Raw genomic sequence first — 13,847 nt, 5'->3', positions numbered from 1 at the left:
CTAAAAATTATGATGGCTATTGGGTTAAATGAATTGGAGGAATTAAAAAAAGTCATTAAAACCAGAACATATTTTAACTTATCCATGAAAAGAATATAATAGGAATACCAAAGACTCAGAAAATATGGCTTATTTTGAACATCACAGTTCCCAATCCAAGATATTCTATTGTCATTCTACAGTTGAGATAAACTGCTCCTTTATTTTAACCATGCATGCGCTCTGATCAACCAAAGCTCTGTATTGGCAGCTAAGTGTTAGGTATTTGTATGCCTCAGCCAATTATTTCAGACTCCCACTAACACATCCTTACATTCTACTACTCTTTTCAGGTGATAAGAACTGGCCTCCTCAAAATACTAACCCAGCAACAAATGTATAAATGTGCTTGACCCAATGGATGCATGTATGGGTTGTGATAAGAGTTGTACGAGCCCCCAATAACATGATTAAAAAAGAATAATAAAATAAAAAACCCTAACACTCAGCGTTCTGATGCTTATAATTAATAGTACACAGTACAGTATTTGGAGCTCTGAAGGTAAACTTCAATGGTTCTGCCTTGCTGCGCGGCTTTGGGCAGGCTATGGGAATAATACTATCATAGGGCAGTGTTAAACTCTGAATGAGGTAACAAATGAAAAGGATTTCACATTGTATTACTAAGAGCAATTAAAATTGAGCCTATTGTGATTCATAGTGCCTCTGTATAGAGGTTTTGAGCTCTGAATCTGTACAGGAGCAAGCGATCTCCCCTTTCTGTGAGGGAAAACTGAGGGGCACCTCTAAGCCATAGCCCCACCAGGACAAGCATTCAATGGTGTGGATTCTGTTTTATGAGTAGACACAAGTAGCTTTATCCCAGAGATGAAGCTATGTCTTCGTCTGAAAATAGAAAAAAATCAGGATCATGTAAGGTTGTAAATAGCGAGATAAAGAATTAGAGAGGTTCCTGATTCACCCATCCAGTCACGCAGAGTTTGGCTAAGGAAGATGGACCTTTTTGGTCATTCACCCCAATAAAACTGAGAACTTATTATCGTCTTCTGACGAACGCGTGACAAGTAGCTCACCTCCCACAAGGCACAGAGCTATGGACAATGTATCAGAAGCTACATCTTCGCAATATCTTCCCTACTCGAACATAATCACCCCCATTACCAGCCCCCCATAAGGGAGATGGCCCTGGCAGGTTAATTCATCTCTTTATGGCCCTGTGGTTCTCTGTGCTGTCACTGTGGTACCCAGGTTGGGTGCTCTGACCCTTTCGCCCCCTTCCTTTCCTTTGAGCTGTTGTCAAAGGTATAAATGCACAGTGGATGGATGGCAGTGGTTTCCGGGCTGGACTGAGGGAGCGGGCAACTCACTGCTCATCCCCATTCACATGCTGCAGATGGAAGAGTTAGCAAACATCTCATTGCGCTTGCAGCAGATGAAAGAGGATAGCGGGCTAAGTGAATGGGAGGCACCGCAAAAGGCGGGCGCGCCCTTCCAACTCCAGGTCAGCAAGAAGCAGCTGCTTTTTCTCTAAGATTGTAGACGGAAGGGAAACGTTGCAGAGCAAATCTATTGCGCTGCTTCGGGAGACTTTTCTCTTGATCTAATTGAGCCCTTTGAAGCGTGCTTGCAAGTTCTCGTCCACTCCGTATCAGCATCCTGCCTGCTCCCGGCCGTGGAAGTCCGTTGTCTCCTCTATGTTAGTGGAGCTTGTCAAGAATCTGGCAATTATCCTGCTTAACTTCAGTGCAATTGTGCTCATGTTTGGTTTGGGGGCAGGGGACTACCTGATTATTCTGGAGAAAAAACCTCAACCAATGTTATTGAAAGGAAACTACTGAGTTGATTGCTACCTATTTACAATAGAATAAAGCCAGTTCTGTTTTGTGTCTGCTTCACAATTACCAGCATGTTCAAGTCCACTCTGGTGGCTAGTGTGCCAGTCCAACTCACCTAGGGTCACCCCTGCCCGCTGTGGTCTTCTCCTCCACCAAACTTGAGGGCCTCCTCTTTTGGCTGATTGAGTCCTTCTGATGAAATGTCCAATTGATTTTCACTGGTGGTGTTTTGAACGTCCTTACCTGACTTAGTGTGGAAGCTTCATCAAGCCTATGCACCTGAATGACGGCCGGTATTTGAAAGAGCCCATGTACAACTTCTAGCCTTTGAGCAAAATTCAATTCACTCTAGCCCAACAGACTAGAGCCTGGTGGTGGACTCATGGTGATAAATCATTCATAGCCCAAAGTAGATCCTCCAGAGCCTTTGAACATAGAATGCTCCTTCCTGAAATGCTCTCGATAGAATAGTTATCACCAGTTACCCCACCTTTAGCAGCAGCCTCAGATAAGGTGTCACCAATTCCTTGAAGTCTTTTTTGTTGTTTTGATTTCTGCTCACTCCATTGGGGTTCGAAGTATCTCTGATATGCTCTGTGTACCTGGATTTTTTTTATTCAAAGCACTTAAAACACCAAGCAAGTTCCTGACTATTTGTCTGAGTGAATTAACTACTATTCTGTGCTTCATATGGGGTTATATTGGTTTGACCCAGAATTTAAAACAATTCGGTGTACAGCAGATTGACAATAAATAGTTTTACCAAAAGTAATTGAATAAATACGGTTTTAGAAGGGAGAATCCAGGATGCTAGTCCATGATTGGCACATTGTGAAGACTCACTGGCTTTCAGATCATTTTAATGGCTCTGGCTTTATCATTTGTTTTTTCTAGTTAACATGTTGTGTTTTATTAGGTGACTTTGAGTCAGGCCTGGCTCATCCTGAGTCTCTGACAATAGCAGGAGACACTGCCAGGTCCTGTGCCATCCCACCACTATTGCAACCTTGGAGTTAATCCATCTTTTCATTATCCTTAACAGGCCGATTCAATTTGCTTAATTGTCCTTAATAGGTTGTGAAATCCCCCTCCTTTTAAGTGACCAGTGTTTGGTGGGGAGGGTAGGTCAGCAACAGAGAAAGGATTTACTAGGGCAAGCCCAGAGCTTCATTTCTGCTCGGAGTCAGGACTGCCTGGGGGCTCAGCCCTGTAGGAAAATCCAGGTGAGTCCAGGTGCTGACTGGAGGGTGGGGAACAAGGGCCATTTAAATATCCTTTATCTGACAGATGAAATGTTGTAAACAAGGACATATCAAATCATTCCAGCTAGTTTTTCCCAAATAATGCTAAACTTGATTATAGCCCCTCAGTCTTACTGTCACCAGGTCATTGGGCTGTAGAAGGGGCTCACTCCATTGCTGAGTTTGAACTTGAATTTTTTCCCCCTTCTCTTTATGATTCTTTGTTCTATGGCATACTTTGTAAATCCTCATGTAATCAAATCTGTTTCATGCACTTCACAAAGTTCAGTCAAGGTGATAGCTGGGAATGGAACCCAGTGGTCCGGAATTTCCGATGCACTAAGCAGCAGCTGCCCCAGTCCTACACTCCCTCCTGTCAGACAGGTTATAGTATTTCATGCCGTCTTGTCTCATTGATCGGATCTTACAGCTCTCATTCTGCAAAGTCAGTGTCCTTGCGTGCTTCTGTGGAGCCACGAGGACTCATTCTCATTAGTCATCTAATGAGTTTGTCATCGATAACATTTACTTCTTTTGATGAATAAATAAAAGATAGTAAGATGTCAGAGTGACCAGAAAGAACCTTGTAGAACACCAAATGTCTTCCTTTTGGAGAGCGGTATAAGAGCATACCATTCAGACCCTGGGCTGATTATATCCTCTTTAAAAGGAGCTTAATTATTACCACAGAAATTCTTAGCTAAGTGTGCTATTATCTATCTATCACCTATCTATCATAGACTATCTATTTGTGTTTTTCCTTAGAACATGACCTAGTTCTTCTTCAGTGCAAATCTTTTATTTTTGTTTTGTCTTCAGTGACTGAGAAAAGGATTTTTCTTTTTGTCCTGGTCTGGAAATACCGAGGTCGATGTTTTTTTATGGAAAATGAAATCTGAGGATATATATATTTATCCATAAATAGTTTGCTATTGCTCTTAACTATTCATTCTTAATATTTTTCTCATCTCTCCAAGGAGACCTGAGGGTGTATTGGTTACGCTTTGGGTTGGAAACCACGTGTGGCCCCAAGGAGAAATGACAGAACTTTCTATCCCTGCAAACAGGCACCATCCCAGAAACCCCCCACAGTAGTTCTACCCTGTCCTATAGGGCCGCCACGAGTCAATGCTGACTCAATGGTAGTGAGTTTTCATGACTGCTCTTCTTCCCAATGCTTGCTCACTGATCTTCGAAAGGTAAAACTTCAACTAAACTGCTGGCCCTCACCTCATTTTTACCCATGTGGATCAGAGGCAACTTGTTTTCTGGGCTGGGCAGGATCCTGAAGTGTGAGTTCTTACACTGAATTCTTGGAAACTAAATTGTTTAAGTACCTTAAAGAATGAGTCATTTGAAGGAGCCTGATTTCCAACCTTCTTCTAAAATAAATAATCAATCCTCACCTAGTCTTATCTTCTACTATGCAAAATCCCATTCTACATTTAAGCTTTACTTAAAGCAATGCCTATTTTTATGGTATCTTTACTTAATGGTCATTCCCCAATCTTATAACTGGAAAGTAGGTGATTTCCATTTACTCTCTGAAATCTACCTCCTGCAAATCTGTGATTTCTATCTTCCTGTCATTTTGGTAATGCTCTGTAGTTTCTGTAAAACCACCCCATCTCTGTGTCAGCCTGAACACAAAGCTGGCAGACATGAACCCAGGGCATATACAAGGGAGGTAAAGTATCCAGACCCAAGTTAACCATTGTTGACCATTCTGAAACTGGTGTTAGGTCATGATTTCTTGTTGAAATGCAGAGGGGTCTAATTTCCATTTAATTCTCCAGCATACTCAGATAATGTTCTTCTCCATCTCTCCCTCTGGATTTATAGCATAAGAACTGATGAAGGGGTCACCTTGCCTTTGAGTCATTCATGGGAAAAGTTCCCTTTTCTGCTTCTGGAGAGAGAGCTGTGTTTGCTTTCATAGAGGTGCTTGTGACCAGATGACACATCTGAAGAAAATACATCTCAGTCAGAAGGAAATGGGAAACTGAACCTGAATGGGGCTTTTTGCTATTAAACACATTTTTGGAAATTGTGTCTTTCATTTATAAATTTCCTCTCTTTATCACCTCCACTTGCACTGATTCTAACCAGAGCTCTAAATCCTAGTAATATGTCGAAGACAATGAAGCATTTCCTAGCTTGTGTCAAAGCCAAAATTGCCAGAGCAACCTGGGGAGCTTCCAGCCCCACCATGTTACACTCGTGGACATACATTTCAAGCGGCCATGGTCAAGGTGACTTCATTAAGGCAGTATTCTTCCCAGTGAATCTGGGTTTCAAGCCATTCATCCCTCTGGCAGAGTTCTCAATGTGCTCGCCCAGGGGATCTGAACATGAAACCGGATGGAGAACCTGGCTTTAGGACCAGGAACTGGAAAGTTCAGCCAGTGGCATGGGAAACAGGAGGGCAGGCTGGGCACAAAAGTACATTTCCCCATGATCCTGCCTTTGTGAGTGATGGCCAAGGTTATGTCCTTTCTATATTCTTTGGTGAAGGGTTCGTATAAAATGTGCCCTCTGGTGAGTCGCTGAGCACTGAGGATGCTACACCCCTTGGGATTACCAGGGATCTGAGGTTCAGCATCCCCTTCACAACTAGAAGTGCTTGTTGCCCCCCAGGTCTCTCTTGTGCCCACGCCTTTGATTTCCGTCAAGTAATCAGGTCTGGTTCAACTGTCCAGGCAAGCTGACTAACTGCTGCTGTGTGAAATTTACCTTTGTTCCTAGGGGTTATTTATTGCCCTCCCATGAGCAGAATGGCCAGATGGAGGCAAAAACAAAATAACCGAAACCAGAATATCAGTCTCACAGTTCTGGGGATCACCAGGACTTTAAATGTGGTCCACGCCTCTACTGAAAAAGTGCCTTACCCGAACATAGACTGAATCAGAATATATAGTTTAAGATACTCTCCAGGTGATTCTTATAGGTCCCTAGTGTGGATAAGAAACACCGGGAGCTCTTATTGAAACATTTCTGATTCAGTAAAAATGCTATTCAGTTTTGTCTCAGAGGGAAGTCTGAGTGGATGAACCGGGTTCAAGGCGTGCGACGCACAGAGGTAATATGTCTGATCTGGTTTGGTATGTTGATGTCAGAGTGACGAGTGTGAAGCAAGACCACCGTGTCTTTGTTGGTGGTCCCAGCATGCAGAAAGACCTAACAGAGGCAGTGGCTGTATCTGGTCACCGATGAGTTTTGTGACATTGTTGAGAAGGACAGATTGGATTAATAGTGATATTAAGTGTAATAATGGGTCAGAGTTTAAGAATTTCTCGGTTTTGTAAGTCCCCTATGGTAAGGACCCTATAGGAGAGTATATCATGTGAGTGAATTATCTACCACAAGAAGTCAAGTAACGAGTAAAGGTGGATACTATATTACTTTTTGTTGTTGCTAATTTTTAAATGTACTTCAAAGTGTTTTGGTAATACAAAGGTTGTTTTTATACTCCCCCCCCCCCATTACATATGCACTCTCTATTGAGGCAGTGCATGTCATGGCCAGTCATTAATGGAATGTGTTAAATTGATGAGTATGTTTTCCTTCATGGAACAGGGTAGAATTACCTTCAAGGGTCAAGTGTAATCCTTGAGTTATTGGAGTGATTTCCTAAAGAACAAGAAATTGTGAACTGTGCCTAGATGTATCTCTAGACATTTGAAACTCAGAGGCATTCCCTTTATCAATAGTAAAAGAGAAAAGTTAAACCCAATAATCCTTTTTTGGAAGGAGGGGAGAGCGCTCTAACACACTCTTATTTTAGTAGATGCTCACAGTATTTTGCAAATTTGCTCTTGAACAAAACATAGTGGGGATTAAAAGCAAACTAGGTGATTATGAGGTTTTGAAAATTGCTGCTGATGCGAGGTGCTGTCGAGCCAGTTCCAACCCACAGCAACCCTGTGCTCAGCGGAAGCACACACTGCCGGCTGCTGCGCGGTGCTCACCATCATTCCTCTGCTGGCACCCATTATTGCAACCACTGTGTCAATCCATCGTGTTGAGGGCCTTCCTCTTTTTGGCTGCCCCCCCCCCCTGTACTCTATTAAGCATGATGTCCTTCTCCAGAGACTGGGCTGTCTTTACAGCTTGTCTAATAATACATGTAAGACAAAGTCTTGCCAGCCTTGCCTCTAAGGCAGCGGTTCTCAACCTGTGGGTCTCGACCCCTTTGGGGGGCATCAAACGACCCTTTCACAGGGTCACCCAATTCATCAAAGTAGCAAAATGACAGTTATGAAGTAGCAACGAAAATACTTTTACAGTTGGTGGGGGGGTGGTCACCACAACATGAGGAACTGTATTAAAGGGTCGCAGCATGAGGAAGGTGGAGAACCACCGCTCCAAGGAGCACTCTGGCCCTACTGCTTCCAAGACAAGTGTGTTTGTCCTTTTCGCAGTCCATAGTATTTTCACTCCTTAATACAATTGAAAATAGTAATGAAATCAAATTATTTGAGATTTGGCAACGTGATTTAATAATTTCATTCCTCCAATGGTTCACTTCCTCCCTGGTGTGAGAAATTATGGAGACTGATTGACTTAAGTCAGAACCCCCATTATAACTGAATAATAAGCATGCTTACTTCTTACTGAGAAGTAAGTGGCTACGCTTGTGGGAAACCAGTTTAAAAGACATATTCACAATCTGCCAAATAATATTTCTTTATTATTGACCTTGTACATTTTCACAGATTTTTGTCAACGATGGTGTCACTTTTGTACCTTTAAAGTGAATGACCACCACCCTCCCACCGCTGAACCACAAAGCTCATTTCCCAAATGATCTGCCCAAGAAATATTCAGAATGAATAGGGGGAAAAACTCATATATTTCTGTAAATATTTCCAAATCCTGAGTGCAGCATTTTAAAAGAGCTATTATATTTTTCACTTTTGACAAGGAAAGTAAATTCCCCCTAGAAGTAGTAATATCTGCCCTTCTAATGCCACACAATTGCTTTATTATGCAACATTCAAAGGGAGAAAACAACTTAGGTTGTACTTCTAGTAAAGTGTTTACGTTTGTATATAATTTAGACTGCTGATACAAAGCAAATATTTGCAATTCCTGAACCAGATTCTTAACCCAAACTTGGTTAAACAGTAATTATCACAGAAATAATAAGGGTTGCTTTTAAGAAGAAAGATAATGCTTTGATTCAAAGGCAGCACAGAAGACAGATTTTTTCATTTCATGGGAGGAAAGACCGCTGTTTACTTGCCAATGGGAAGTCAGACCAAAATGGATTTGTATGATCCTGAGTGGGAATATGAAGGAAGGCAGTGTGCATTACAGATATTTTTGAATTCTGAATTTGATATGAGAGTGAGATCAGGAAAATTAATTCTATGTGTTATATCACTAAGACGCATACCTGAAAAATGAGACTTGAATTTGTTTTATTGGGAAATTAATGACCTTCCACGCAGCTTTTATCGTTCTACACACATACACACACAACACAAACACACCTGCAAGCACACAGGCATCCTTTGGTATCCTGGGTAGATTGGTGCTAGGCTCCCCATTGGATACCAAGATGCATGAATTCTCAATCCTCATACAAAATGGCACAGTATTCTCTTATAACCTGTGTATAGATTTGTTAATAATTTAAATCATCTCTAGATTACATAAATACCTAATATTTTAATACTATACAAATAGTACTTTGTACTTCCTGTGAATGAATGCTTTGACCACTTAATTGCTTTTAAAAAACTTTTCCTACCTTGCCGAGCCCAATATTGTTAATCTGGAGTGAGTTGAATCTATTCATGGAGAATCCATGGATCTGGAGGGCGGATTGTTTATTTATTTTTCTTGAATTATAGTATGTGACTAGATATATCCAGTATAAAAAAGGCAAGCAGTTACTAATAGAAAATAGTCGATGAGGATCATACCCAATCTATACATCATTGGGTATAATTGTTGTCAGCAAGTAATAAGGTATAAATGAGCTAACTAAGGTCCAGTGATAGTTATTCTGGATCACAGTCATTGTTAGGGATGACTATTAGTTTATAAAAAGATGGGCCACAAATCTCCTAAAGCAAATATCAATCCTATTCTCAGAATTTTGAAAACAACAAAAACAACCACAATAACAAATTATATTTCTCATTGTAAGCTTTAGAGTCCATGTTTGGGTAATTCAGCCTTTTTATATGAGGTATTCTCTTTGGAGGAAATGAGAGACTGTGAATCTTAAAATGAAGAGGAATAGGTAAGAAACAAACAACATTTAGCCTGAAAATATAAATATCACAAAGAGTAGGAACTTACAAGAAAAATAGGATGTTTTTGAAATGTAAAGAAAGAGCCTTCCATGAGGGTAAACCTACCAGTTCTTCTCTTTTGTTGGACATATTTGCTTCCTCTGCTGATCTTGATCAGTTGCTACCAGTTTGAGACCTTCAAAGAGTCCTTTCTGATAAAGGTCACTGACATCTGTTCTCTTCTGGGCTACCAAGAAATGTCTTTTCTCCCGATGACAAAGGACATCTCCCACCAATGGAAGGAGGTTTGATGTGTGTTGGGCAGGTGGGCAAAACCCATTCCAAGGCATGTCTCAGCCACATTGACCGTCCGTTTACATGTGCCCACCATGTCAGGGAATGGTGGCCCTCATGGGCTCGCTCATGTAAACATTTATAATGATGAAATATCAAGGATGCTGTATTCAATGGAGACGAACCATTCTAGCGTGTTCCGAGGTGATACATGCAGCGGGATGGCAGATACAAGAGTTTTGGTGATGTCTGACAATAGTGAGAGATCTATTTCACAAAATAATGCCTTCATCTCATATCTATCAGCAGACTTACCATGTGCATTTTTTGGTAGAGCCCCAAGAAGAGTCGTAAGAAAGCTGCTGAGCAGCCCCCAGAGAAGTGGGGGAACAGACAGCAGAGATGTTAACAGACGCTGCAGTGTAGCTGAAGCTTGATCCCTGCCTATGGAGCTGTGGGGGTTGGGTTTAGTCCCTGCTCAGACCATGTGGTGCGGCAAGCTGTGGCTGTGCCTTGAAAAAGCCCCTGCGCAGCCCTCCCAGGCTGTGTGGGAATATAGAGCAGAGACACAAACAGAAGCAACAATGTAGCTGAACCCCGATCCCTGCCAGTGGAGCCACAAGGGTCCTGTCCCTGCTCTGAGGCAGGTAGGGGAAAACTGTGGCTGCGCAGAGGCCAAGCCCTGCTACAGGCTCCAAATGGTCCCGGCTTGGGCAGATCCAGCAGCTGGGCTAGGGTCGAGCCCCAGCCAGCTTCCACTGAGGTAAGCCAACAGCCCCCAGCCCCTCAAAACCCCGTGGATCTGTGCCTACTTATCTTTATGATGCACCTCCTGTGATCCAGTGGCATTGAATTTCACTCTGAGCAACTCTCCTGGGCTGGATTCTGCGGAGTCCCTCTGGTATGTGTCACTCCGTCACCATCTTCCCTAGTTGTATTTTTTTAAGCACTTCTGCCTCCTCCCAACTCTCCTGTCCCCTGCCTAGTCTTTTACATGACCTTAAGGTAGTTTTCCACATTTTTATCTCTATCAAAGATCTGCTGTTGTGACTCTCTTAGTAACTCTGGTCTTGGGGGTCATGGAAGCTTAAGTTTGAGTGGTCTAAAAGTCCTTTGGACCTAAATAGTTTCTGTTGCCTCTGATTTTCTTGACACTTCTTCTCACCAATTGGGGCGAACCAATAACAATGCCTTCTTAGGGAGGACGCCATGGGAACATCGCCTTCCGTGAAGTGGTTCTCACTAAAAGTTCTCTGAATACAGCAACAGCATCTCGTTTCACATCAAGTAATGTATATTTTGGTTCTATGTGTGTTATTTAAAATATTACTGTGCTAAACTCATGGATGAAAACAACAATTTTAAATCATCATGTGAGCTAAAGGGCAGAGCATGGTGGGAAAACCCCAACCCAGCTAGTAATATCTGACAGCTAGGAACCCTAGAGGACAGAGTGAGACCGTCCCTTGGGCGTTCCGGGCTGGGTATTTTTATGGGAGCAGAAAGCATAACCATTCTTCCTTGGAGTGGTTGATCGACTCGAACTGCTGACCGTGCAGTCAGGTAAGGGACCCTCATAAGACACCACCTTTGCCCTACAAAAACACTTTAAAAGCATAAACTTGACGACTCAGCTTATTCCTGACCCTGGTCCTTGACATAAGTAATATGTTTATAGCAGTTACTCTTGTGTGACTGTGTAAATTCACTGTGTTAATCGTTTGCATCCTGGATTAATTTATATATAATGTCTAGGAGAATGCTAATTTCATATTGGAAACAAGGTTAGTTAGAGGGTTGGAACTGCCTTTATGGAGTTCTATAACCCGGCACATTATAATTCGGATTTCTCCCGTGCCCTAGAGGAATCAGGCTAGGGGCCTTCGTACGAGTAAATATTGAAGAAAATGCTAGCAACTACTAAATCAGCCAGGTTCTGGCAGCTTACTCCTTGCAAGGAAATGAGTGCACTCACTCTTTCTGATCAATGATTGAATTAGAGTTACAATCTGATTTCGAAAATGCTGCGCTTGCATATGCAAAGAGGCAGCGTGGTGAACCAGATGGAAAGAAAGGGAGGGGCCTTGAGTCCTGAAGGTGGTATCAAGCAGTGTTTCCTTAGGTATGGCTCAGATATTTCACGGGTTTCTGGGCTTATCTTCTTCCCATTTTGTTATGGAGAGCCAATCCAATTCACAGCAGTCCCACGTGACAGAGTAGAATTGCCCCACATGCGTTTTCATTGATTATTTTCTTGGCCGTGATTATATGGAAACAGATCACCAAGTCTTTTCTCCTGCAGATCCCCTGGAAAGGGCTAGTTTTCATATGAGCACCAGAGGACTTAGCCATTGTCCCACCAGGGAGGTTGTTGTTGTTGTTGTGTGTGTTTGTTTAATAAAGAAAAGATGAAAGTGCAAAGGAACTAAGCCTTCACCCTTTGAAGTTAGACAAATGGGTTTCTCTGTTTATCATCACCTCTATCCTGTTACTTCATTTCCCTGTTTCTATCCTCTCACTTGTAAAAGAAGGAGGTGATAACAGAACTGACCTTTGTAAGGGTCAGGAGTGATCAGCCCTGTCGTTGTCTCTGACACCCAGACACGAGCCAGGGAGTGACAGTGCCATCGGTCACACATCGTCACAACGATATAAGAAGGTGCCTGTAATGGTCCCAATCAAAGATGTCCATGGAGCGGTCCAGTAGGCGTGTGCTTTCACCCTCCCCCTGCCCTTTGGGCACTTTTAATGTCCGCAGGACTCAGCCACTGGTTGCATAGAAGCCAATTCATGTCATGCCTTATGACAGTGCATTTCAGGGAAGACGGGAGTCAAGCGAAATCAAATTTGAATCCTCTGTCACATAAACGTTTCACTTGCCTTGAGTGGTTTATTCTTCATTTTGCCTTACTTAGTCTGAAAACAAAACAAAAATAAATAAAACAAAATGCTCCTACGAAGGGGAGCCGTACAATTTCACTGTTGCAGTAACAACTGCGCTCTCCTGGAATTGCTTCGGTATCAAGTAATTGTGCGCCTTGCTCAGTAGCGTCTAGCCTTTTTGCTACTTGAAAGATTTTTCACAAGTTAAGACGTCACGGGGGTGCTTCTTTTTTCAGGGGGCAATACACGTTGTGGCGTTGTCCTTTTCCTTAGAGATGAACCCCCCTCCCCCACAACTATTCATCCTATTTCCTCAGCACCAACTTGCAACCATGTGTATAATATTGTTCTTTTTACTCTCGCAAAGCTGGGGGGAACTAGATAGAATCCACTGAGAAACAGAATTTCCCGGGAGGATGGCAAAGCCTTAACAAAAAGAAAACCCGGTGACATGAAAGGGGAAGACGTTGAGTCTTCATGGGCATTAATTGCATTCTCCATATTGCACGGCCGGTAAGGAGTGGAGAAGTGAGGGAGAACGGCGTTGCTTGGCATGCCGTTTTTCAATGCCCTGTGTGGGTGCCCGTGGAGGGAAGGACCCCCTGCAAGTACAGTGGCGGTCACCTAATCAATGTGCTGGCTTCCTTCCTTTTATTCTAGAATCACTCCTTCATCTACTTTTCCGAACTGGAAAGCAGGAAACCCACCCCTCCTGGGGCATTTCCTCTCCAGGACACATCTATGCTGCCATAATGCAAAGAGCTCCAACTGCCATGGCCAAGGCCAGTCTCCCGCAGGTGGAAATCATCACTCCATGACTTACTTAGTTCCAAAAAGTATAGAATTGAAACCTGTGAAGTTACTTTTTTTTAAATGCAGACAAGTTCTCAAGGCAACATTTATCCTAGTTTATCTCTTAATGCCACAAAAGCCTTGTAAAATTGTTTTCGTGGAGACCTTCAGTATTATAGGCTGTGAATTATCATGTTCTTATATTCTTTTTCATGTTTCTTACAGCCTGATTCTTAAATTACATAGACCGTATATTGGGGCTACCTTCTTCTCTCCATTGCCCTCTTCTCACATTCGTACACATAAATAAGCGTGCCTGTACACCCTGAAACCATAACTATAAGTTATTTGAGACCAAATATCTTGGCTAATTCCCCTTAGCACTTCCATTTCACTATTTGTCAAGTGTTTTCACCCATTTACAGGAAGAAGAAAAATATGTACGAAGTACCAGGTAATTTCTAACTGAATTGGCAGCTCAATTCTAACTTATTAGGCAAAGTTGCTGATCCTACATTAGAAGGCAAAATAAAAGAACTATGAGGGATCTCAGATAG

At 42.4% G+C, this 13,847-nt stretch overlaps 1 protein-coding gene across 10 annotated transcripts in view; it reads left to right on the top strand.

Annotated features, from left to right (window-relative positions):
- The window catches only part of NRXN3 (neurexin 3), a 1,780,548-nt gene that overhangs the window by 1,668,267 nt on the left and 98,434 nt on the right, over positions 1–13,847 (top strand). Inside the window, exon 16 of one of the 10 annotated variants that reach the window (XM_075530571.1) lies at positions 3,436–3,460. The exons of the other annotated variants lie outside the window; for them this stretch is intronic. Coding sequence (XP_075386686.1) covers positions 3,436–3,460 — 25 coding nt within the window. The remainder of the gene's footprint in view (positions 1–3,435; positions 3,461–13,847) is intronic. 10 annotated transcript variants of the gene reach the window in all.

Source organism: Tenrec ecaudatus, chromosome 14, assembly GCF_050624435.1.
Source record: "Tenrec ecaudatus isolate mTenEca1 chromosome 14, mTenEca1.hap1, whole genome shotgun sequence".
In the NCBI taxonomy this organism is placed as follows: Eukaryota; Metazoa; Chordata; class Mammalia; order Afrosoricida; family Tenrecidae; genus Tenrec; species Tenrec ecaudatus.
This window is presented reverse-complemented; position numbering and strand designations above follow the sequence as displayed.